The 25,354-nt window shown below is 39.2% G+C and overlaps 1 protein-coding gene across 1 annotated transcript in view; it reads right to left on the bottom strand.

The window, feature by feature from the left end:
* KIAA0825 (KIAA0825 ortholog) overlaps positions 1–25,354 on the bottom strand; it is a 330,993-nt gene that overhangs the window by 166,914 nt on the left and 138,725 nt on the right. Inside the window, exons 20-21 of the mRNA XM_038765660.1 lie at positions 20,987–21,145; positions 19,018–19,112 (exon numbers count right to left, since the gene is read on the bottom strand). Coding sequence (XP_038621588.1) covers positions 19,018–19,112; positions 20,987–21,145 — 254 coding nt within the window. The remainder of the gene's footprint in view (positions 1–19,017; positions 19,113–20,986; positions 21,146–25,354) is intronic.

Below are 25,354 nucleotides of genomic sequence, written 5' to 3' on the forward strand. Positions count from 1 at the left end.
TAAAAGAGGCCAGATAGTAGATAGTATCTATTAAACACTGTACTAAATGCTGGGGAAAAATTCACAGATGAGAATTAGACAGGGTCCCTGATCCTATGTGTAATGAATGTTCTTGACTGCTTCTTAAAGGGAATGCTGGTATTTTGAAAAAACACAAAACCAAAAAGCCCCCTCTACTGTATCGTATTTTCCCAAGTCTTTAGTATAGTGCAGAGAATATAAAAGGTAAATACCAGGAATTAGGGATGCAGTGGTGCTGCAGTGGAAGGCCAACAAACTTCAAAGGCAGAGATATCGAAGTGATAGTATACTATACTCAACACCTCTCCTAAACTATTCCTCTCAGTGACCCCCTGTCTATCCATCCCTCTCCGCATCAAAAAGAAACTTCTTACTATTAACTTTCTCCATCTTTCATTTCAACTTTTTACATCAGTTACTTCCTAGCTTGCACTTACTGACCCTAACAAACTCACTTTTCAACACATTCCCAACTCTCCTGCTTCCAGCCTCTTACACATACTAGTCCACACCCTAGAACCCCTTCTTCTAATAATCTGTCAAGGTGCAACTCTCCCCTTCTTCAGAGCCTCCCTAAAATCCCACCTCTTCTTCTGCAAGCCTTCCCTGATTAATTATCCACAGGCTAGTCACATCAATTCAACATCACCTTAACATTTTTATATTTCATCCCTATTCTTAACACTTATGAAATGTGTGTATTTTGCTTACTTGTATATCCAATTGTTTATTCTGCAATTTTCATTCCAATATATTTGTAGGTTTGGAAAGCAGTGATCGTGTATTTTGCTTCTTTTGTACAATTCCAAGTGCTTAGTACAGTGATTTGCACTCAGTAGGTGCCCTATATATACTATATGCAATGATGATGATGTACTGTATCCTCTACATTGCAAATTCCTTGAGGACAGGAATCGCATCTGCCTATTCTCCCACACACTTAATAAAGTGTTCAGTAAATCCCACAGATTGACTGTTCCCTAAAGGAGCCATTTTCCTGCTCTTTATCTTTCGGTGATCCCTTTACATTTCATGGAGGGGTAAGCGTGAAAAGAGAATAAGGAGCCCAGGCTCTAAAAATCATTTCCAAAACAACTTTCTATATATGCGGATGAAGTGATAGTGACCGAGATACTCAATGCAAATAAACTTCACATCTATTTAAAAATTTGACCTAGTAGTTTCCTGATTTTGGGTGATATCTATTCCTGCTCCCAGGTTTTTGGCCTCAGCGGTTTTTGTGTGTTAAACTTCCCACATGTAAATATTCAGCGAGATCCCTTTTTATTAGCAGTCCTCGCAACACAATATAATAATAATAATAATAATAATAATGACATTTGGTAAGCGCTTATTATGTGCAAAGCACTGTTCTAAGCGCTGGGGAGGATACAAAGTGATCAGGTTGCCCCACGTGGGGCCCACAGTCTTAATTCCCATTTTACAAATGAGATAACTGAGGCACAGAGAAGCTAAATGACTTGCCCAAGTCACACAGGTGACAATTGGAGGAGCCGGCATTTGAACCCATGACCGCTGATTCCCAAGTCTGTGCTGTTTCCACTGAGCCACGCTGCTTCTCTATAGCACATCCCCATACCTCCCCAAACTAACCTCTGTACACACGAAGTCCTCCAGCACCTGGTCCCTTTCCAACTGGCCCAAACTCGGCATTTTCTGGAATATCCATTTTTTTCCTAAGAATGGTTGCCCAAATTCTGATCAAATGCTGCAGTCTGTTGGGGTCTCCCATCAGGAACAAGAGACAAGCAGAGAGAACCAGCCCAGAGGGATTGAATGTTGGGCTTGAATGTATTCCTAGAAGTTTGCACAACGTCTTGCACTCTCTCAACTTGCCCCCTTCTACCTCACTTCCCTTCTCTCCTTCTACAGCCCAGCCCACACACTCCTCTCCTCTGCTGCTAACCTTCTCACTGGGCCTCGTTCTCTTCTGTCTCACGTCCTACCTGTAGCCTGGAATGCCCTCCCTCCTCAAATCTACCAAACAATCACACATCCCCCCTTCAAAGCCCTACTGAGAGCTCACCTCCTCCAAGAGGCTTTCCCAGACTAAGCCCCCCTTTTCCTCAGCTCCCGCTCCCTGCACCATCACCCCGATTCGCTTCCTTTGCTCTACCCCCAACTCCCTGCCTCACAGAACTTGTGTATGTACATATCTATAATTCTATTCCTTTACATTATTGCCTGTTTACTTGTTTGATGTGCATATATCTATAATTCTACTTATATTGATGCTATTGATGCCTGTTTACTTGTTTTGATGCCTAGCTTCCCGCCTTCTAGACTGTAAACCTGTATGGACAAGGATTGTCTCTATTGTACTTTCTAAGTGCTTAGTACAGTGCTGTGCACACAGTAAGCACTCAAATACGACTGACTGAATGAATGAATACTAATCATGTTCCCACTGGGGCACGGAGTAAAATGAGAGAGTAGGACGGCGAGAGTACATTACGTTCTGAATCAATGGTATTTATGAGGACTTATTGCATGCACAGCACTGTAGTGATAATAATTATAATAATAATGATGGCATTTGTTAAGCACTTACTATGTTCCAAGCACTGTTCTAAGCGCTGGGGGGATACAAGGTAATCAGGTTGTCCCACATGGGGCTCACAGTCTTAATCCCCCTTTGCACTGTTCTAAGCACTGGGGGGATACAAGGTAATCAGGTTGTCCCACATGGGGCTCACAGTCTTAATCCCCCTTTTACAGATGAGGTAGCTGAGGCACAGAGAAGTTAAGTGACTTGTCCAAAGTCACACAGCTGACACGTGGCGGAGCCGGGATTAGAATCCATGACCTCTGATTCCCAAGCCCGGGCTCTTTCCACTGCCGTACTAAGTGCTTGGGAGAGTATGATAGAATAGACTAGGTAGAGACTATCTCTGCCCTCAAAGTTTTACAGATTTGTGGGATGAGTTTATGGTCTAGAGGGAAGGGCATGTGCCATCTTCACCCACATTAGCCACCTCAGGCAGAACCACAACACAGGTGTACTAGTTCTCAGAACAGTATTCTTTCCACTGGGTCAACAGTAGAGCTACTGGAATGACTAAATTTCATATTTTAAGGGACTCCTACTTGGGTTAGGTCACCTTCTAGGAGTCCTAGTGCTGTTCTTTTTTTCAATATCCACCTCATGACAGCCTTCTCTGAAAGGACACCATTCCTTGAGTCCTCTTCAAGGGTGTCTGGAAGCTTTCTGGGCTTTCTAAGCAATATTAACCCAACTAACCTTGGTGTTAAATGAAATGTTTAGATACGCAAACCCTTTCAATAAGCTTTTACATTTGGTACTTTAAATTGGCTGGCAAAATAATTTTGAGCCCATGCAAAAATAATCCCATAAAAACCTCGTATTTTAATATTCCACAATTCACTTAAGTTTAATTTTTACTCCATTCAATATAAAGTTTATGGCCTTGGGAGACAGCAAAAATGTTCCAACTGAATGATTACATTACTAAGGTCGTATAATGCAGGACTGTTGCAATGAAAGGTAATACATTAATTACTCTGGCATTTTGTAAAAGAATCACGGTGGGTACAGGTTTCTGACCTTTAGTGGCATGTGGAGCTATCCTTGCCTTACTAGGCGTCTCAAATCTAAACATTAATAAGCTCCTTAATGGAGTCAGGTTGTCCTCCAAAAAGTAAAATATATAATGTAGCACTGTTTAGGGGATTCTTGGGCAGTAAGCTTGTTGTGAGCAGGGATTGTGTCTATTATATTGTTGTGCTGTGCTCTTCCAAGTGCTTAATGCAGTGCTCTGCATACAGTAAGCACTCAATAAATACAAGTGACTGATAGTGCTGGCTGGGTCCAGGAATGTACAGTAGTGTTTCTGGCAGAGCTGTATAAGCGACCAAGATTATGTGGTTATCTAGAGGCTGCCAAGTACATTTCAATTTTAATATTTTGTTCTTTCCCTGGGCACAACTCTAGTCCTGAATTTTTTGAAAATGAAGAAGAGCAGCACACCAAACAAAGAGAGCTAACTACTTTGGATCCCTAATTACCACCATATCCTAGATCTAAAAGGAAGCCAATTAGACATTGATCAGAATGAATATCCTTCCACCGTTCTTTATCCATTACATGTGTTTCCAAATGATTTGAAGTCAATGATACAACTTTGAAGCAGCAAAAAAATGGCCATTTACAAGTGGTAAGACAGCAGTTGTAAGATATACATTTATTATGCATATATATCCCTTATACATGTTTGTACAGATTTATTACTCCATTTATTTCACTTGTACATATTTACTATTCTATTTATTTTATTTTGTTAATATGTTTTGTTTTGTTGTCTGTCTCCCCCTTCTAGACTGTGAGCCTGTTGTAGGGTAGGGACTGTCTCTATATGTTGCAAACTTGTACTTCCCAAGCGCTTAGTACAGTGCTCTGCACACAGTAAGCGCTCAATAAATACGATTGAATGAATGAATATTCATTCATAGAAAGATTATCCTGAAAGTCCTTATTATTCAAAAACACCTTTAAAGAAATGATATAAAAAAAACCATGAAGGGAGGCATTCTCTGTTACTCTAACAAGATAAAATACATGTGAAGAGCCTCCTTTTTACACTTTATACTTTACCTTGACTACATTACTTTATATGTAGTGGGAGACATTGATGTTAAAGAGAGTGGGTTGCTTGTGTTATTAAGGCCATTGCAGACTTTCTTAATGAAACAGATTGGCTATCGGTATATGACTATCATCATCAAATGATATGGTACGTTGATTTTGGTGACTCAATTACATCAGTTCCCCTGATTGCTTGTTTTGGCTATTAAAAATGCTCTAGGTTTGAGAGGGATGGGAGGAGGGAGAGAGAGAAACAGAAACAAGGAGATGAAGCGCTTAGAACAGTGCTTTGCACATGTTAAGTGCTTAATAAATGCCATTATCATTATTATTATTATTAATAAGAACAAGGGAAGTAGCATTGCCTAGTGACTAGAGTACGGGCTTGGGAGTCAAAAGTACGTGGGACACTGCCAAGATCCTCCCTTTCCTCTCCATCCAAACCGCTACCTTGTTGGTTCAATCGCTCATCAAATCCCGACTGGATTACTGCATCAGCCTCCTTTCCGATCTCTCAACCTCCGGTCTCTCCCCACTTCAGTCCCTACTTCACTCCGCTACCCGGATTATCTTTTTACGGAAACGCTCTGGGCATGTCACCCCCTCCTCAAAAATCTCCAGTTGTTGCCTAGCCACCTTCCTATGAAGCAAAAACTCCTCACTCTTGGCTTCCAAGCTCTCCATCACCTTGCCCCCTCCTTCCTCACCTCCCTTCTCTCCTTCTCCAGCCCAGCCCGCACCCTCCGCTCCTCTGCCACCACTAACCTCCTCACTGGGCCTTGTTCTCGCCTGTCCCGCCGTCGAACCCTGGACCAAGTCCTACCTCTGGCCTGGAATGTCCTCCCTCCTCACATCACCAAACTAGCTCACTTCCCCCCATTAAAAGCCCTATTGAAAGCTCACCTTCTCCAGGAGGCCTTCCCAGACTGAGCACCCCCCTTTTCCTCTGCTCCTCTTCCCCTCCCCATCACCCCTACTCCCTCCCTCTACTCTACCGCCTTCCCTGCCCCACAGCACTTGAGTATATATGTACATATTTATTATTCCATTTATTTTATTAATGATATATATATACCTATAATTCTATTTATCTATTTTGATTCTATTGATGCTTGTCTACTTGCTTTGTTTTGTTGTCTGTTTCCCCCTTCTAGACTGTGAGCCCGTTGTTGGGTAGGGTTTGTCTCTATCTGTTGCCGAATTGTACTTTCCAATAATAACAATAATAATAATAATAACGGTATTTGTTAAGCGCTTACTATGTGCCAAGCACTGTTCATGGCTGTGAGCCCACTGTTGGGTAGGGACTGTCTCTATATGTTGCCAACCTGTACTTCCCAAGCACTTAGTACAGTGCTCTGCACACAGTAAGCGCTCAATAAATATGATTGATTGATTGATTGATTGTTCTAAGCACTGGGGGAGATACAAGGTAATCAGGTTGTCCCACATGGGGCTCACAGTCTTAATCCCCATTTTCCAGATGAGGTAACTGAGGCACAGAGAAGTGAAGTGACTTGCCCAAAGTCACACAGCCAATAAGTGGCAGAGCCGGGATTAGAACCCACGACCTCTGACTCCCAAGCCCAGGCTCTTTCCACTGAGCCACACTGCTTCTCGCTGCTTCCAAATGTTTAGTACAGGGCTCTGCACCCAGTAAGCACTCAATAAATACGATTGAATGAATGAATGAATGAACCTCGCTCTGTCACTTTTCTGTGCCTCAGTTATCTCATCTGTCAAATGGGGATTAAAACTGAGCACCATGTGGGACATGGAATGTGTTCAGCCTGATTAGCTTGTATCTACGGTGCCCAGCACATAGTAAGGTCGTAGCAACAAATACCAAAAAGGGGGAAAAAAAAAAGATGATCACTATGTCTCAAGCCTGAAAGACAAGAGGTAGTCGGTGGATTTTGAAAATAATAACCAAAGCACTTAATTTTCAGATTGTCTGAAACTAATACTGCAATTGGATATATTTAAAACTGTACTTTGCCTTTTGAAAAAGAATACTTTTACAATATTTTTCATTGCAAGTGATATTATCAGTAGTTTGTTTTCTGCAAGAAGTGTAACGGAACAAAAGTTTGGAATGCGAAGTCTTTCTGAAGTTAAATTGTTACATAAAAACACAAACATATACACACAAATATATGTGAACAGGGTCCATATGTCGAGACCATTTTTTCTAATCAAATTAGGTTTTTTCTAAATTCAGTGACTTTACAGAAGTGGCATTCTGTATTACACTTTAATTAATTATAAAGGAATAGATTATCTTTTTTAAAGACTAACAAGCATATTTAATGCTACTTTATACAATGCAGAGACCATAGATCACATGAAACAAAGTGAGGAAATACTTTAGAAGTCCTGATGAGAAAGAAAAAAATAAAAACTTTTTCTTATGTTTCCCTTATTTAACATTTTTAAAGATTTCTTTTGTATTTGGAAAACAATGAGAAAGTCTTAGATTTTCAATACATCATTTACAGAGGTTTAGCCGTACATGATACACATGCTTTCAGTTTTTATCCAGATCTACTGTTAAATTACCCATGTAATTATCCCAGTAGAAATCATTATACTTTTTATTGTTAATTTCATTAACACTTTATTGGCAGGAGTTAGCTTTACTTAAATGCATTTATCAGAATTTTTATTATGACAAGGGGAACATTTTCATATAATTTGAGGGCAGTTTCTACAGGGGTTACATAATTACGGAATTAAAGCAATAACAGTAAATGATTACCTATCAACAGTATAGGTAAAAAGTAAATGGACATCAATCTTATTATAAAGCATACTTTTCAGTCACCAATAACATCTAAAAATCCATTAAAGTGATACGGCCGCAGTTGCATATTCCAACTGAAAGTGAGTGAGCTATCACTCTAGATTTAACTATCCCATTCCTACAAGAGCTACTTCAAGTTATTCAATGACGTTTTAGGTCCTTAAATCTATGAAATGTAAATCTAACAACTAATTGACGTGACTATGAAAAGTTCAAAACATTCTGAAAAGTGCAACTATATTTAATGTGAATGGAATTTTGTATTAAGTGGAATTGTAATGGGCTCCTTATACTGTACTCTTTTTCAGGTACACATTTATTTATTTAGTTCATTTTGGGCAGGGAACATACCTACCAACTCTGTTGCAGTATACTATCCCAAGTGCTTAATACAGTGCTCAGCACCTAGTTAGTGCTCAATAAATACCACTGATTGATTAATTAGTTCAGTCAGCCTTGCAAAGAGGCTGAGAAGCAGCATGGCTCAGTGGAAAGAGCACAGGCTTTGGAGTCAGAGGTCAGGGGTTCAAATCCCGGCTGTGTGACTTTGGGAAAGTCACATAACTTCTCTGTGCCTCAGTTACCTCATCTGTAAAATGGGGATTAACTGTGTCCGATCTGATTACCCTGTATCTACCCTAGCACTTAGAACAGTGTTTGGCACATAGTAAGTGCTTAAGAAATACCACAATCATTAGTATCATTAGGAGACCTGGATATTACGGCCAGATAATGGGAACTCAGCAAGAAGAAGAGACTGCATAGGAGTACCTCCAGTGCCCCGGTATTTAAGACTGGCAATAGATATTTTCTTTTGTCACTTGCCTTTACTGACCTGCTCCCATTTTTGTATTTTGTACTGTACAAGATCCAAAATATCTTTCAGCCTTTCACTGAATGCTTCTTTTTTGTAGTTGTAAAACAACCAGGAATGACTCAGAAAAGCCCACAGGCATTTATTTTCCCAGGTCCTGGCAGCTCAATCCAGCTCTGGTGATGCTTAATCAATGGAGAATAATAAATCAATCAATCCACTTACTTTCACTACCTAGTCATGCTATTCCACACTCATCCGTATCTGTTCTGTTTTGGGTAACCATTGCTGTTCCCTGCCAAAAATTGGTAGGCCTAAATTTGCTAAGTAGGACTTTTTTTAGCACATGCAAAACACAAAGATACCTGTAATTAGCTTCAGGAAACACAAAATAAAGGTTTTGTTTAAACAGTGGTTTCAGAGATTTTTCTTAGGTTTTTTTTTTGTTAATATCCCAGAAGTCCAGATTACCTAGAGCTTTTTAAAGTGTAAGAAATCCTAGATTTTCTTTATCCGGTAAAGAAACAAACTCTATGCCATATTGGTTTCCAGTGTTTAGTCTGCTCTCATTTTTAATCATGACTTCTTATCCCCAAATACAGCCAGATTACCCTGTGGCAGGAAAACCCCAATATTTTAAATCTGGAAAACCATCAAGTTTATCAAAACTACAACTTACTAAAATGAGGTTTCTGAAGGTAGTAATCATTTGACAACACTTCTCAAGCACCCTCATTTTGAAGAGAAGAGAATTCAGCTGTGGAAATAAAATAAGTTTGAAGAAATGGATTCCATCCAAGAAGTTTACAATTTAGCATCCATAAATGTGTTCCGAACGTCTTACACTTTTTCAGGATGTTTACAGCTAACAATGCTAAACTTGAAAAAAGGACTGATATCACTTAAAACGGCTGTTTTATTTCTAGATTTAAAAAATTATGGAAAGAAATTAAGACGTTGAACTGCAAGTTAAATGCCTTTAGATGTGCCTAGTCTGATAGTTTAGCATGTTGGATGTGACTTTCACAGTCCATTGGCAGTTTCTAGGAAAGCCATCACACCTGTGACTCCACTGCTGATTAATGAGTCTTTCAGCTCATCGCTACCATCTGAAAAAGGGCCATGGCCTTTCTGGGCTTCACTGGTTTATTCGCCTTCAACTTATAGTCCTACCAAGGTATCTTCCATAAAGAAAATCACAGCTGGTTAAAGCTAATGAAAACCTCAATATGTCATTTTCTAGACAAGTCAAAAAGCATGTAAAACTAGACAAAAGATGTATTCAAGCAACATGAAAGCAGTTTTGTCATAACCTGTCAATCTAAAGATGAACATAAAAAATGCTTTCCTCAATGACATATTTCATAGTGTTAACTTTTAGAATGGCAATTCTGAAACCTTCCTCTGGTGTTAGGTAGAGCATATATAGTGCTGTTACTTCTTCTGTCCAAAGAATCAGTGTATTTTGAGGATCATTAGATTTATTGAGATGTCATATTTAGATTAGGAATCTTATGAAAATGGCAAGTACACCACACTGATCTTCTAAACACGATTTACTCCCCTGAGGGGGCTATGTTTCAAAGCATGGATAATTGGTCAAAATGCAGCCAATTTTAAGGAACATACCAGGGAAGTCAAAGCCATGTAACATAATAAAACTGTGGATTTAACGGTATTCCTGACAAAAAGGAGGGAGACCCGATGCTTAGCTATCTGAACCTGTTATACTGAATAAGGAATCCTGAGGAAATGCCTCATGCTCTCAAAGATGCCACCATAATTACCATCTTCAGGAAGGAAGTTTGAGAGAAATTACTAATCTTACTGTTCTTCTGGACAGGCTAGTGAAAAAAATATAATTAACCATATCCTCCTTGAATTGTCAAATGGGTTGAAAGAGTGGACCAGAGCATAAATAGTTTTACAGACATAAGAGATATAAAGTTCAGGATTCAACTCCAAGAGCTGTATACATTGTAATGATGGATCTTCCCAAAGTCCTTGATCTCTAAAAAAGGTCTGGTTTCTGGCAACTACTAAGCAATTCAATTAATAATATTTAGTGAGTGCTTACTGTGTGCAGGGCACTGTATTAAGCGCTTGGGGGAATATGGTGCAATCATATAACAAACACATTCTCTGTCTTCAACAACCATACAGTCTAGAGGAGAAATTATCCGTGTGGCTGAGATAGCTGGATCGATCAGGAAACGCACATCTGGATTCCTGAAAAATGTCAGTGTCACCCATAAGCAATACCCCATGTGAACCATCATGATTAACTCAAGAACTCTAAAAGTCTCTACTTAATGGTTAATTTATATCCATTTTTTGGTATTTTTGAAAGTCTGCATATGTTACAAAAGATTTGGAACATGTCGGCTAATTCTGTTGTGCTGTACTGTCCCCAAGTGCTTAGTACAGTGCTTGGTACATAGTAAGCGCTCAAATACCACTCATTGATTGAATTCCTTTCATTAATTGTATTACTCATTGGTTCTGTGATTGATTGGATGGAAGGAAAGGACGCAGCCTTTAATAGCACACAAATTAACTTCGGATGCAAATATGAAATGGGTATATGGTTCTTATCTTTTCTTTTTTAATAGTGTTTGTTAAGCACTTACTAGTTGCCAGGCACTGTTCTAAGCTCTGGGGTAAATACAAAGTAATCCAGTTGGACACAGTCCCTGTCCCACATAGGACTCGTCAAGAAATCCCCATTTTACAGAAGAAGTAAATGAGGCACAGATAAGTTAAGTGACTTGCCCAAGGTCACACAGTAGACAAGTGGCAGAGCCGGGATTAGACCCCAAGTCAATTCATTCATTCAATCGTATTTATTGAGCGCTTACTGTGTGCAGTACACTGTACTAAGCGCTTGGGAAGTAGAAGTTGGCAACGTATAAAGACGGTCCCTACCCAACAACGGGCTCACAGTCTCTGACCACTCTGCATGTTGCTTCTCCTTTCTTCTAGTAGTGCTTTATGAGAGTGTTTTCTAAAAAGTACAGACCCTAAACAGGATGCCTCTGCTTCCAGAGCTTGTAGCTGCTGTCAGAGTCTAGTGGGGACCTTTATAATAATAATAATTATGGTATTTGTTGAGTGCTTACTATGTGCCAGGCACTGAACTAAACGCTGGGGTAGATACAAGCTAATCGGGTTGGACATAGTCCCTGTCCCACATGGGGCTCACAGTCTCAATCCCCATTTTACTGATGAGGTAACTGAGGCACAGGGAAGTGAAGTGACTTGCCCAAGGTCACACAGCAGAGAAGTGGCGGAGCTGCGATTAGAACCCATGACCTTCTGATTGCCAGGCCTGTGCTCTAGCCACTACACCACGCTGCTTTATCTTTTATAACAGCTACCCATTTGTCTTATATTATCGTCCTAAAACTTCCCTGAGCCAATTGTCCTCTTTAAAATAATTGGGTCTGGAAACGATCCAAAAAAAGACATCTTCACAGTTCTCCGTTAGAATGAGAGTATTTTCTCACCATGCATGAGCAGAGTGCTTCTATGCAGAGCTACTTTTCCCTCCCGTATCTGGGACTACAGTGCCTTGTTGGACGACCTCAGGCTGGGAAAGAGGCAGAGCACGATAGACCTGATTTTGGAGCCGGCCTTTCCATCATCTGATTTTTCATAATAGAGAAATGTGACTGCTTAGGTACAGAGTGTTATCTTTTGGGAAGACTGCTTAAGCCCAAGAAACTCAGAGAATCCAGGAGGGAAATCAATAATGATTCTGCTCCCTCCACGCTAATTTTTTGTACTTTGTTCTTCTCTATCATCAATCGTATTTATTGAGCGCTTACTATGTGCAGAGCACTGTACTAAGCGCTTGGGAAGTACAAATTGGCAACACATAGAGACAGTCCCTACCCAACAGTGGGCTCACCAAGCCCTTGCCTGCAACCTCCCATTGAGTGGAACTCCTTCCTCTTCCATATACGACAGACTGCCACTTTCCCCATCTTCAAAGCCTTATTAAGTCACGTCTCTTCCAAGAGGCCTTCCTACTTTAAGCCTCCCTTTCCCCAGCCCCTCTCCCTTCTGTGTTGTCTATGAACTTGGATTTGTACCCATTAATAATAATAATAATAATGGCATTTATTAAGTGCTTACTATGTGCAGAGCACTGTTCTAAGCGCTGGGGAATTTACAAGGTGATCAGGTTGCCCCATGTGGGGCTCACAGTTTTAATCCCCATTTTACAGATGAGGTAACTGAGGCCCAGAGAAGTTAAGTGACTTGCCCAAAGTCACACAGTTGATGAGTGGCAGAGGCGGCATTTGAACCCATGACCTCTGACTCCAAAGCCCGGGCTCTTTCCACTGAGCCACGCTGCTTCTCATTAAGCACTCTACCCTCAGCCTCACAGCAATTCCATACATACCCGTAATTTATTCACATTAATGTCTGTCTCTCCTTGACTAGTCTGTAAGTTCCTTGTGGACAGGGAACTCCAACTCTGTTATATTCTCCCAAGCTCTTAATACAGTGCTCTGCTCTTAGTGAGAGCTCAATAAATACCATGGATTGAGCCATGATCCAGGAAGAGGGTTGTGCCCACCCAAAACAAAGGAGAGAATAGAACCCAAAATTAAGCTTTATACCATTTGTATTCCAGTTGCAAAATGACTGACTTTCCTTTGTTCTATGCTCATAGTAACAATTATTTCACCAATAAAACTATAATGTTAGAGACATTTATTACATCTCACTTGAAAACTCTAGTGTTTGGACATCATGTAAACATCATACTTTTCAAAAGGTAAACTTACCATCACCACTGGCTCACGTTTCACAATTACAGGGTTAAGCCTGAATTTTCCTATACTATCAAAGTTAGATTTTTAAATACACTTTCTAACTGCATTGATAACCAAAAAACATCAAAGAAAAGATATCTGTAAATAGCTTCCTAAAAATAGCTCATCAGAGTGAGATCTTTGAGAAGTCACTCTCCACCTTCAAAGCATTACTAAGGTCACATCCCCTTTTAAGCCCTCTTTTCCCCAACTAGCTCTCCCTTCTGCAACATCTACAAATTTCCATCTGTGACCTTTGGATATTTGATATTCGCTCCACACCCATCCTTACAGCACTTGCATACGTATCTTTAAATTATATAGTAAACGTTACCCATTTATTCCTATTAACACCTGTCTCCCTCTGTAGACTGTAAGCTCGTTATGGGCAGAGAACGTGTCACTAATTCTGTCGCACTGTACTCTCCCAAGTGCTAAGATGTTGCTATACTCATAGTAAATGCTCAACAAATATGATTGATTGATTGATGTATTCATTCATTCATTTGTACTTATTGAGCACTTACTGTGTGCAGAGCACTATACTAAGCGCTTGTCAAATGATAGCACTTTTCCAAGCACACAGTACTGAATTTAGCAGGCTTTTCTTGGGGCTGGACTTGCAATATCTTAAAAATAGAACAAAATTTGGCTCCACAGTTGAGTCAAATTAGAAAAGCAACAGTAATCATCTTGGGAAGCTTGTGAAAACTATATTCTAGCTCACAGAAGCTGACTCACTGACTAAAATTTCCTTGATATTTTAAGTCCATTTTGGTGTGTGGTCAGATATGAAATAAAGGATTTTTTTTAACATGATTGACGTAAATTTCTAGTCTTTGACCATTTGAGATAGGCTGAACTTTTTGTCCTCCTCTTTCCCTGTGATCTTTATCCCCAATATTCCTACTTCTTTGGTGAATTTCTACCCAACCAAGACATGCCACCCTCTAAATTCCAGATTTGACTTCTAACTCCCTCCTCAACTACCTGCAGTCTCCCCAAATCCATTTCTTCAAGCTGCCTTTTCAATGGCATTTCCAGAAACATTATTCCTGATTGCATCTTGGGTTTCCCTCAAGCATGCTATCTGGATTGTTTACCCTTCTTTAAATATCCATTAATCAATTATTAGTATTTAATAAACACTTTGATATTCACCCCAAAGCACTTAAATACACACCTTTAAGTTCCATTGCTTTCAGTTTATCAATTCGACAAGGATTCTCAAAAGTTACTTAGTAATATCTCACACGATGAGAAAAATTTAGATATAAAAATTATACCATGGAAGAGATAGTTTTGCGTTACTTTTATTTTAATTGTTTCGAGGATATGTTCGTATTTTCAAAAATAATAAAGTCAGAATGGAAATTGTTTACAAATGCTACAATGTAAGTGCTTTGAGGGCAGCAACTGGATCGAATCAAAACTTGGAAACCAACTCAAAAATTGCACTGTGTCCTACAGCCTGGAGGAGATCAATAAATATTGGTTAAAATTGTTGTTTCACACACATCTCTGCCATATATAGGCATTTGTGTTCAAAACCAAAACCAGTGCTCATGTGTGTGCACAAAAGCCATTTTTCTGACAGTGAGGAAAGCTGAATCTAAAAAGGCTTGGGTTGTTGAGCAAACATTCCAATTTGCCAACAGCACCTAAGCCAAATGTTCTAGTCTAATATTTTATTCCAGTGCAGTAAAGAATCCACCAGAAAATTGTTGGGCTAATCTGGGGACATTCCCACTTTTAGAACCAGATTATACTTTTTTCTTCCTTTAAAAACTAAACCACTAAAAAAGACTACGTCTTCTAGACTGTGAGCTCATTGTAGGCAACTCTGTTGTATTCTCACAAGCACTTAGTACTTGTTGCTCTGCACATAGTAAGTGCTCAATAAATACCACTGATGATGAGGAAATGTATTTACCATCCTGATTAAAGAGTGGCTATTTCTATGAGGAATTACAAAAATAATCCACTCTAACATCCCATTTTGAATGGGTTTTCTACTCTGGGGTTCTCCTCATTTCTTGGTTGTTATTCACTTGGAAGGCATCCAAAATACTACCTTAAAATGTTTCCCCACCTCTTCTATCATCATATTCTATTGCATTTGCTCAATTCCGAGCCCGTCTCCTATTCAGTACATTTAGAGACTTAAAATAGCATAGATCTTTAATGTAATTTGTAGATTATTGCTGACAATGCTTGGGAACCATTTGGGAGTAATCAATCTCTTTTAGACTTCTTATTTTGGATTTCTTTTAAACCGCAAAGATAATATTAAGAACTTGATGTCAGAAACTTGAAAAAAATTACAATTTAACAAGTGGGTGTGTAATCATTCTATTTACCTTTAAATAATATTCAAAAGAAAAGCATGTATTTGACACATTAGAAAGGAAGCAAATTTCCTGACACATTTAAACAGCTCCTATCTTGTATAATGGAAAAGCTGCTACACTGAAAGGTATAAATCATCTGTATTTCAGACACTATATATTTATCGGTTCTATTTTCATACACTTTCTGAGATTTGCTTTCACGGAAGTATGTTTGTAATTGCTTGGTTCAATGCCTTTGTCATCAGACACCACCTTCAAATCTTCCCCTTTATTTTCTGAACCATTTAGCAAATAAGGGTTTCACTGCTAAATGTCAAAAGAGGGAGGTTAATGAGTCATGAGGAAAGGAACATCTTTGCTCTTAAAATATGACAATTTACATTTGGGTAGGAATATATAATAATAATAATAATGATGGTAGTTGTTAAGCACTTACTATATGCCAAGCACTGTTCTAAGCGCTGGGGTAGATGCAAGGTAATCAGGTTGTCCCATGTGGGGCTCACAGTCTTAATCTCTAATTTACAGATGAAGTTAATTGAGGCACAGAGAAGTTGTGACTTGCCCAAAGTCACACAGCTGACAAGTGGTGGGGCCGGGATTAGAACCCGGGAAGGGAATATAGGGAATACCTGGGATATAGGGGAAGAGAAGGGTCCATTAGAGAATTTCTCCAAGGTCCCAACCCCAGGAGACCCCCTCTTCACAGTAATTAGGACAACAGAGAGCTACTGCCGCAAGATACATCAGGATTGGGTGGGAGTGAGTCCGTTGTTGTGTAGGGACTGTCTCTGTTGCCAAATTGTACTTTCCAAGTGCTTAGTACAGTGTTCTGCACACAGTAAGCGCTCAACAAATACAACAATGAATGAATGCATCTGAGTTACCACGGCTCAGACATAATGGCGGTAGGAGTCCAAAAATGCCTCACTAACACCTTGCAGTTTCTTATTATCATGACCAAAAAGAGACTTCTAAATAAGTGTCTACATTATGAGAGTCACATTAAGGTAAGGAACGTACATGACTAGAGAAAAGATGCCAGCCTGTACGCCTGTTGTGGGCAGGGAACGTGACTGCTTATTGCTGCATTGTACTCTAATGAATGCCAAGATTGAACAGACCCTTGGTGACACAGGCAGTGTCAGATCCAGTACTTTAATCAATCAATCAATCGTATTTATTGAGCGCTTACTGTGTGCAGAGCACTTTAAGAACACTATGTGGTTCCTTACAGCATACCTGAAGAGAGTGAATGCTGTGATGCCGATGAGCGAGGACCTGATGTAGAAAACTGAATAAGGAGGGCAAACATGTCTTTGGAGCCTGACATCAAATGTTCTGTCAGTGTAGTGTCAAATTTCAGATAACGCTGTAGGTCTATAGAGTAATTATTTGGCTTTTAACCTTCAACAGATGACTAGAAGGCTTGGATACATCACATCCGACTTCTAGAGAAATTCTGGCAACAGCATTTATTCAGTCATTCATTCATTCACTCGTATTTATTGAGCACTTACTGTGTGCAGAGCACTGTACTAAGCGCTTGGGACGTACAAGTTGGCGACATATAGAGATGGTCCCTACCCAACAACGGGTTCACAGTCTAGAAGGCAGAGACAGACAACAAAACAAAACATGTAGATGTGCTATATCTGTATATAAAAATGTTATGACAGGATCACAAATTGCCAGTTGCCCATTAGACGTATGGAACATACCTATAAATTATTCTAAATTATATATTTACAATGAATCTATCTCCCCCTTTAGGCCGTAAGCTCATTCTGGGCAGGGAACGTGTCTCTACCAATTTGGCAGTACTGTTCCCTCTCAAGTGCTTAGGACAGTGCTCTGCACACAGTTAGCCCTTAATAACTATAACTGATGACGAGCGATGAAGTAGGATGGCTGTGACGGGAGATTTCAAAAACATCACATTCATTCAACAGTATTCATTGAGCAATTACTGTGTGCACAGCACTGTACTGAGTGCTCGGAAAGTACAGTTCGGCAACAGATAGAGACAATCCCTACCCAACAACGGGCTCACAGTCTAGAAGATGAGTCACTGTATAGACTATACAATCTTTCCATGCCCAAGATTTGGGAAGGACTGTTGGTCACACAGTTGGATGAGGTGAATTAGCAATCACTGATAGCACTCATCAAGTGAAGATATGATACCATATGCATTTTTTCAATGCTGGTGGACTGACTGCACTTCAGGTGTTGATCAGTCATTCAATGGCACTATTGAGCACTTACTGTATCCTATTTTGCTACTTGATGCTAAACACTGGATGTGAGTGCTCGGAAAGTACAATTCGGCAACAGATAGAGACAATCCCTACCCAACAACAGGCTCACAGTCTAGAAGATGAGTCACTGTATAGACTATACAATCTTTCCATGCCCAAGATTTGGGAGGAATTGTTGGTCACACAGTTGGATGAGGTGAATTAGCAATCACTGATAGCACTCATCAAGTGAAGATATGATACCACACGCGTTTTTTCAATGCTGGTGGACTGACTGCACTCCAGGTTTTGATCAATCATTCAACGGAACTATTGAGCACTTACTGTGGGATCCTATTTTGCTACTTGATGCTAAACACTGGATGGTAAATTCCATTTGGAGATTGTCAATATTACTACTTTTACCGTATATTCCCACGAGTTCACTACAGTGTTCTGCATGTCGTAGGCACTCAATCAATACTTATGATATTAGTGGGATTGCTGTTCCACGAGATGTATGTGGCATCTGAGATCAGGCCAGGTCTCACAGTCCTAAGAAGGTCTGAAGAAGACTGAAGTTTTGTAGTAGCTGGCAAATGGAAAATCTTGTACACAGACAATGCACTCACACAAATATACATCTACAGGTGAACAGATATATAAATGCTATAGATTGAAATAAGTACATATATAAAGTAATAAGTAAGAATAAGTATACATATAAGCAATAAGTAATAAGTAAGAATAAATATATATATGTTTATATAAATATATAGGTATATAAGTATGTAATATATAAGTATATATAATAAGTATATATAACTATATATAGTATATATAATAAGTATGCTAATATACTTATATACTTATAGTAAGTATATATAACTATATATAGTATATATAATAAGTATGCTAATATATACATACTTAAATGCATATATACATACACATATACTATATATATATATACACACATATATAATACATATACACATATAATATATATATATAGAAAGTTGTAGGCCATGTTTAACCAGTAGAATTCTATGGAAATGATGAACAGCTAAAGCATTGCTGAACATCTCCATTATTGTTATTTATAAAGTGTACAATTAGCAAATATATTGGGATTTCCTCTTTAGATTAATTTCATTTACTGTAATAATTGCTTTACTGCAAGATTCATATAAAAATAACACTTAGGAATCACTTCACTTTTGAGCATCATCCACGAAAAATGATTTTTTTCTATTGAATTCATAATTTTTCTTTAGAGTCCTGCTAAATAATACAGAAAAGCTAAACCCTGTCCAATAAAATCTCTTTGAATTCTGTTACCTGTTTTCCAGGAGCACCTTGAAGGTCATTTTATTCAGTCCCAGATAACTTGGCAGCAAGTTTGACCAATCCCAGTCCCATTTAGATGTGGCCGACTGTTGATGTATGAGAAGAAGGCATTGTTAGTTATTAATCAGAGTTAATATGATCAGTAAATTAAAGCTCCAGCTGGAACAGACTAACTAAGAAGGAGGGAGTCTAGAACAAGGACTAGACAGATGACATCAATCATGTCCACAGAAGAAGGCTTCTATGCCAATAAGACAGCAATTCATTTATAAATCCATGTGGGGATGTAACCAGTATTTATTAAAAGATAAATCAATTTTCCAGTCGTTATTCTTCCAACTGTTGATGGCATTTGGCCCAACCATTTTCTCTGTGAGTTTGATTCAATCGCAAAAACACTGGCAACTTTTTATGGAGCAATTCAATCGATATTTTTGGTTGTCAGCGAAAAGTTTGTCAGGAAAGAAATTTGTTTTTTCTGGGTTTCAGAGCATGGACTGTATCTTAATTAGTGTTTGATAGTTTATTTTAGAGTTGTGTAAAGCATTTCAATAAATAGATGGCTGTTATAAACATGGACATGGCCTATAATCCACATTTAATTACTTAGACAAAACTATTCCTATTGGTCAAAAACAAATGTTCACGTTACATATAGATATACTTAATATAAGTGGTTTAATAAAATAAGTCATCTGAAACAGTGATTTTAAAGTCAAAGCCGGACAAATTAAAGGTTCAGCAAATGTATCAGGGATTAAGAGGGTCGGGTCCTCGTAGAAAAATTCCTCCCTTCTGCTCTTTAAAACCTAAGTATAAAAATGTTAGCATAGTTTTCAATATCAGAATGAAATAGTACAATTTGTGCTCAAGTTTTTACACTCCACAAATTGCAACAATAACCATGCCATGTTGCTTGCTGATTAATCAATCTTTCATACAGAAAAATTTTGCCCTGAGTTGTCAGTATCTGAAGGTCTTATTCTACTACAGTAGTGATGAATGGTGGCTAGGGCTATAGCGGGTTTGATAAAAACATTTTCTGCATCCTAAATTAGGGCATTGTTTTAATTTTTTTTTCATCAGATTTCTAGGTCAAGCAATCTCTCTTCTGTCTTGCCAGTTCAAAGCGTTTTCAAAAGCATTCCAAGAAGTAAAGAAAAAATAAATTATGTTGGAGTCAAGAGGTTCATAAGGCAAAACTTATCTTATTAATTGGGCTATTACTCCAGAATAGCCATTGAAATATCTAGTGAAAATGTTTTCAGTTGATGTCAGCAATTATATATTTAAATTTATGAATATCTATAAAGTCATGGTTTAGAGTGATCATTTAAAAGTGTTTAAATTGACACTCAAGCCAACTTTAAAGAAATAACTGAATGCTGTTTCACACACATGCCATCCAATGTCCAATGACATTAGCAGACATTACATCCATAATGGACTCACTGACTCAAGTTTGAGGCCTTTCTAATCATACCTTAGGCAGGAATCATTCACATAATGATAGTGTTGGTATTTGTTAAGCACTTAATATGTGCAAAGCACTGTTCTAAACGCTGGGGTAGATACAAGATAATCAGGTTGTCCCATGTAGGGCTCACAGTCTTCACCCCCATTTTACAGATGAGGTAACTGAGGCGCAGAGAAGTTAAATGACTTGCCCAAGGCCACCCAGTGGACAAATGATGAAGCTGGGATTCGAACCCACGACCTCTGACTCCCAAGCTCCTGTTCTTTCCACTAAGCCACGCTGCTTCTCTATGGTTTTAGTACCTTACTGAAATAAAGTAAAATACTTTCTAAAAAGTGGTAATAAATCAAACAATTGGAAGTAAGAGCAACAAGTAAACTAAGTGGTCAATTACACAATATTATCATGTTCTGCTTGAATTATATTCATGCTAGTGAACTGGATAACATGATTTCATAACTGCACTGCTATCATTACACTTACCTCATCTAACATGGTTTCTCTAAACAGTCTATGCACCTGGAAAGGGTTAAAGACAAAAGGTTTCTCTTCCGTACTTGGAAAGGCCAATTTTAGAGGTCTGATGGGTGCAGTATTCTCTTCTGAAATGCTCTCAGAAACCAGCTGTTCTTTCAAATAGTCCTTCAAGGAAAAAAACAATACAAGTTTGTATATTTTGCCTCTGTATCAAATTCTGCTGAAATTCCAAGTGACAACTTTCCCCACTTTTTGATTCCAGCATATTAAGACCATTAAGTGTGCTCTGCACACAGTAAGTGCTCAATAAATACGACTGAATGAATTGAATGAATGAATGATAATTTTAGAAAACACATAAGGCCATATTACAACCCCTCATATTCACGATAATCAACAAAACCATTGCTATTGTTCAGAACAATTGCCTAAAATCACAAAATAAACGTATTCATGAATGTTTGATTCATGTTTTTGATTTTTACCTAGGGAGACAAATGAGATTCTGAAAAGAGATCCTTTTATCTGAGAATTCAGTTCAATACCCTTAACCATAGTTATCCACTTCAAAAACTCACAATTAGTTTCCCAAAGTAGCTTCTTTTGAAAAGAGCTCATCAGACACGATAATGTTTCAATACAGCTGGTGTGGCATAGCTTCAAGTTGCAGTCCACAATTCTATTTTAAGATTTCCAGTGATCTCTTAGCAAAATCAAACGGTCCTTTCTTTGTCCTAATTCTCTAATTTTCTTTTGCTTTAATACGGCTTAACCAAACTCTCCTCTTAATCCTCCTGAAGTTTATTTGTGTACAAATCAAATATTAGTGCCATTAAAAAATTGGCAGATTCCATGGAATTTCTTCAACAAAACATTAAATAAGCTCCAAGCATTTATCGTCTATAGCGTAGGGAAATTCAGAGAGCTGAATCTGTGCCTTATTACTGCCACTGACTTGGTGTGATCTTGGGCAAAATCAAGTCATTTTTCAAGACCTCCATTACATTGGGAGCGAATGAACAATGCCAGACTTGTCACTAGAGTTGTAAATAACGCAACACATTTTATGCCCATCAAGAATTTTAAGTACCAACGCCACTTCAAAAATGATTACCGTGATGATGTTACTTTTCATGTTTTCTAAAAGTGGTTTTAATAAAAATAAGAAACCATGATTACTATTTTCACCTTTTCTAATGCCTGATTCATTTTAATATACACAGAGGCCCTCAACACACTACTTTTGAAGAATTCTGATTACCCTGGTTTTATCCCCCAAATCAATAAATTGATCAATTGCAGTTATTGTGTGCTGACTGTGTACAAAGCACCGTACCAAGTGCTTGGGTGAGTACAATATAACAGAGGGGTCGACAAGATTCCTGCCATACTATTTATTCGGTGTCACTGGGTGCATGGTCATATATCAGGCATATAATGATAATAATAATGCATTTGTTAAGCACTTACTATGTGCGAAGCACTGTTCCAAGTGCTGAACATTTTACAGATAAAGTAACAGGGACAGAGTAGTTAAGTGGCACAGAAAAGTTAAGAAGTGAGTAGCCCAAGGTCGTCAACGTATACAGAAGTTAATGCCACCACTCAAAAGGAGCTAAGCATAAGAATAGATGACACAAGCAGAGAAATGTCTAAGGTGAGGTGCCATTTCTAAAGAAGGATAAGAAGGGGACAGACATTTTTAAAGTTTCTATTTTGCTCTCTTCCTTCTATATTTGGGGTCAGGCATTTACTGATTGCCTAAGGTGGGCAGAAAACGAGATGACATTTGGGACTACACAAAACAAGAACAGCAGGCAGGGTGGCCCAGCAGAAAGATCATGGAACGGAGTGAGGAAACCTGAATTCGAGTCCCAACTCTGACACTGGTCTGCTGTGTGAGCTTGGGCAAATCAGTTAACTTCCCTAAATTTCATCAGCAGTAAATGAGGGATAAGAAACCTCCTCTCCTCATCTCTAAGACTGTGAGCCCCACATGGGAGAGTCACGGTGTCTCATCTGATTATCTTGGATCTACCCGAGCGCTTAGAACAGTGCTTGGCACACAGTATCGACACTGACAAATCTTGTCTCCTTTCTGGCCTTTTGCGGAAGGCTATGCGTCTGCCGATTCGCGCTTGTTAATTTTTTGTCTCCCTCTTCTAGACTGTGAGCCCATTGTTGGGTAGGGACCGTCGCTATATGTTGCCGACCTGTACTTCCCAAGTGCTAAGTTCAGTGCTCTGCACACAGTAAGTGCTCAATAAATAGGATTGAATGAATGAATATCACTTTTTTCGTGTATCTCAAGTGCTTAATACAGTGAATTGTACGATGTGGGGGCTTAATACATACTAAAACTATGGGCTCGCAGTCTAGAAGGGGGAGACAGACAACAAAACAAAATGTGTAGACAGGTGTCAAACCCGTCAGAATGAATAGAATTATAGCTATATTCATTCATTCATTCAATCGTATTTATTGAGCGTTTACTGTGTCCAAAGCACTGGACTAAGCGCTTGGGAAGTGCAAGTCGGCAACATATAGAGACGGTCCCTACCCAACAGTGGGCTCAAGGTCTAGAAGGGGGAGACAGATGACATAACAAAACATGTGGACAGGTGTCAAGTCATCAGAACAAATAGAAATAAAGCTAGATGCACATCATTAACAAAATAAATAGAATTATAGTCACAATCATCATAATGGTTTTTGTTAAGCACTTGTCGGCTGTGTGACTTTGGGCAAATCACTTAACTTCTCTATGCCTCAGTTCCCTCATCTGTAAAATGGGGATTAAGACTGTGAGCCCCATGTGGTACAGGGAATGTGTCCAACCTGATTAGCTTATATCCAGTGTGCCTGGCACATAGTATGTACTTAACAAATACCTTAAAAAATACAAGGCTTTAAGGAGAGAACAATGCAGTACAGTGGGAAGACATAGCTCCTGTTACTTCTTTCCCTCTCCTTCCTTCTTTCCCTGTTTTTTCCCCTTTTCCTCTCCCTCTCCATTCATTTTTCCGTCTCCCACTCTATTTCGAGACTCTGAGCCCACTTTCTAGACTGTGAGCCCACTGTTGGGTAGGGACCACCTCTACATGTTGCCAACTTGTACTTCCCAAGCGCTTAGTACAGTGCTCTGCACACAGTAAGCGCTCAATAAATACGATTGAATGAATGACTGAATGAAAAGCAGCTAGCATTGAGAAGCAGTGTGACTCAGTGGAAAAAGCCCGGGCTTTGGAGTCAGTGGTCATGGGTTCAAAACCTGGCTCCGCCAATTGTCAGCTGTGTGACTTTGGGCAAGTCACTTAACTTCTCTGTGCCTCAGTTACCTCATCTGTAAAATGGGGATTGACTGTGAGCCCCCCCGTGGGACAACCTGATCACCTTGTAAACCTCCCCAGTGCTTAGAACAGTGCTTTGCACATAGTAAGTGCTTAATAAATGCCATTATTATTTATTATTATTGAGGACTTTTTTTTTTTAGGTCTCAGCCCTGCTCAGTTGCCACTCTTGGTACCATCTGGATGGCACCCAGTTCTTTCCAGGGAGCAGCTGTTAATTAGCCATACTTCAAGACAAGTCATACGGCAAGCAAAAAGATGTAATTTCATAGGAAAAAATGGTACGTTTCCACATAACCTCAACCTAATATTATTTGCTCTTTCCATGTTGAATTGTAATAAAAAGCACCTGAAGCAAACATTAGGTAGGGGCAATAGTTAGGACAGCTACAAAACGTGTTGATTCTGCAGAATTGTTTGATACTTATAATAATAGTAATAATGTTGGTGTTTCTTAAGTGCTTACTATGTGCCAAGCACTGTTCTACGCGCTGGCGAGGATACAAAGTGATCAGGTTGTCCCACGTGGAGCTCACAGTCTTCATCCCCATTTTCCAGATGAGGTAACTGAGGCCCAGAGAATAATAACAATAATAATATTGGCATTTGTTAAGCGCTTACTATGTGCAAAGCACTGTTCTAAGCGCTGGGGGGGGATACAAAGTGATCAGGTTGTCTCCCATGTGGGGTTCACAGTCTTAATCCCCATTTTACAGATGAGGTAACTGAGGCTCAGAGAAGTTAAGTGACTTGCCCAAAGTCACATAGCTGACAACTGGCGGAGCAGGGATTTGAACCCATAACCTCTGACTCCCAAGCCCGGGCTCTTTCCACTGAGCCACGCTGCTCCTTATGTTAGGCTTGCTCTGGAGGTCCTCATGTGGTATGCACCATATCCCTCCCACCCCACCCCCTTCTAGACTGTGAGCCCACTGTTGGGCAGGGACCGTCTCTATATGTTGCCAACTTGTACTTCCCAAGCGCTTAGTACAGTGCTCTGCACACAGTAAGCGCTCAATAAATA

This window comes from Tachyglossus aculeatus, chromosome 23 (assembly GCF_015852505.1).
Source record: "Tachyglossus aculeatus isolate mTacAcu1 chromosome 23, mTacAcu1.pri, whole genome shotgun sequence".
NCBI classification, from domain to species: Eukaryota; Metazoa; Chordata; class Mammalia; order Monotremata; family Tachyglossidae; genus Tachyglossus; species Tachyglossus aculeatus.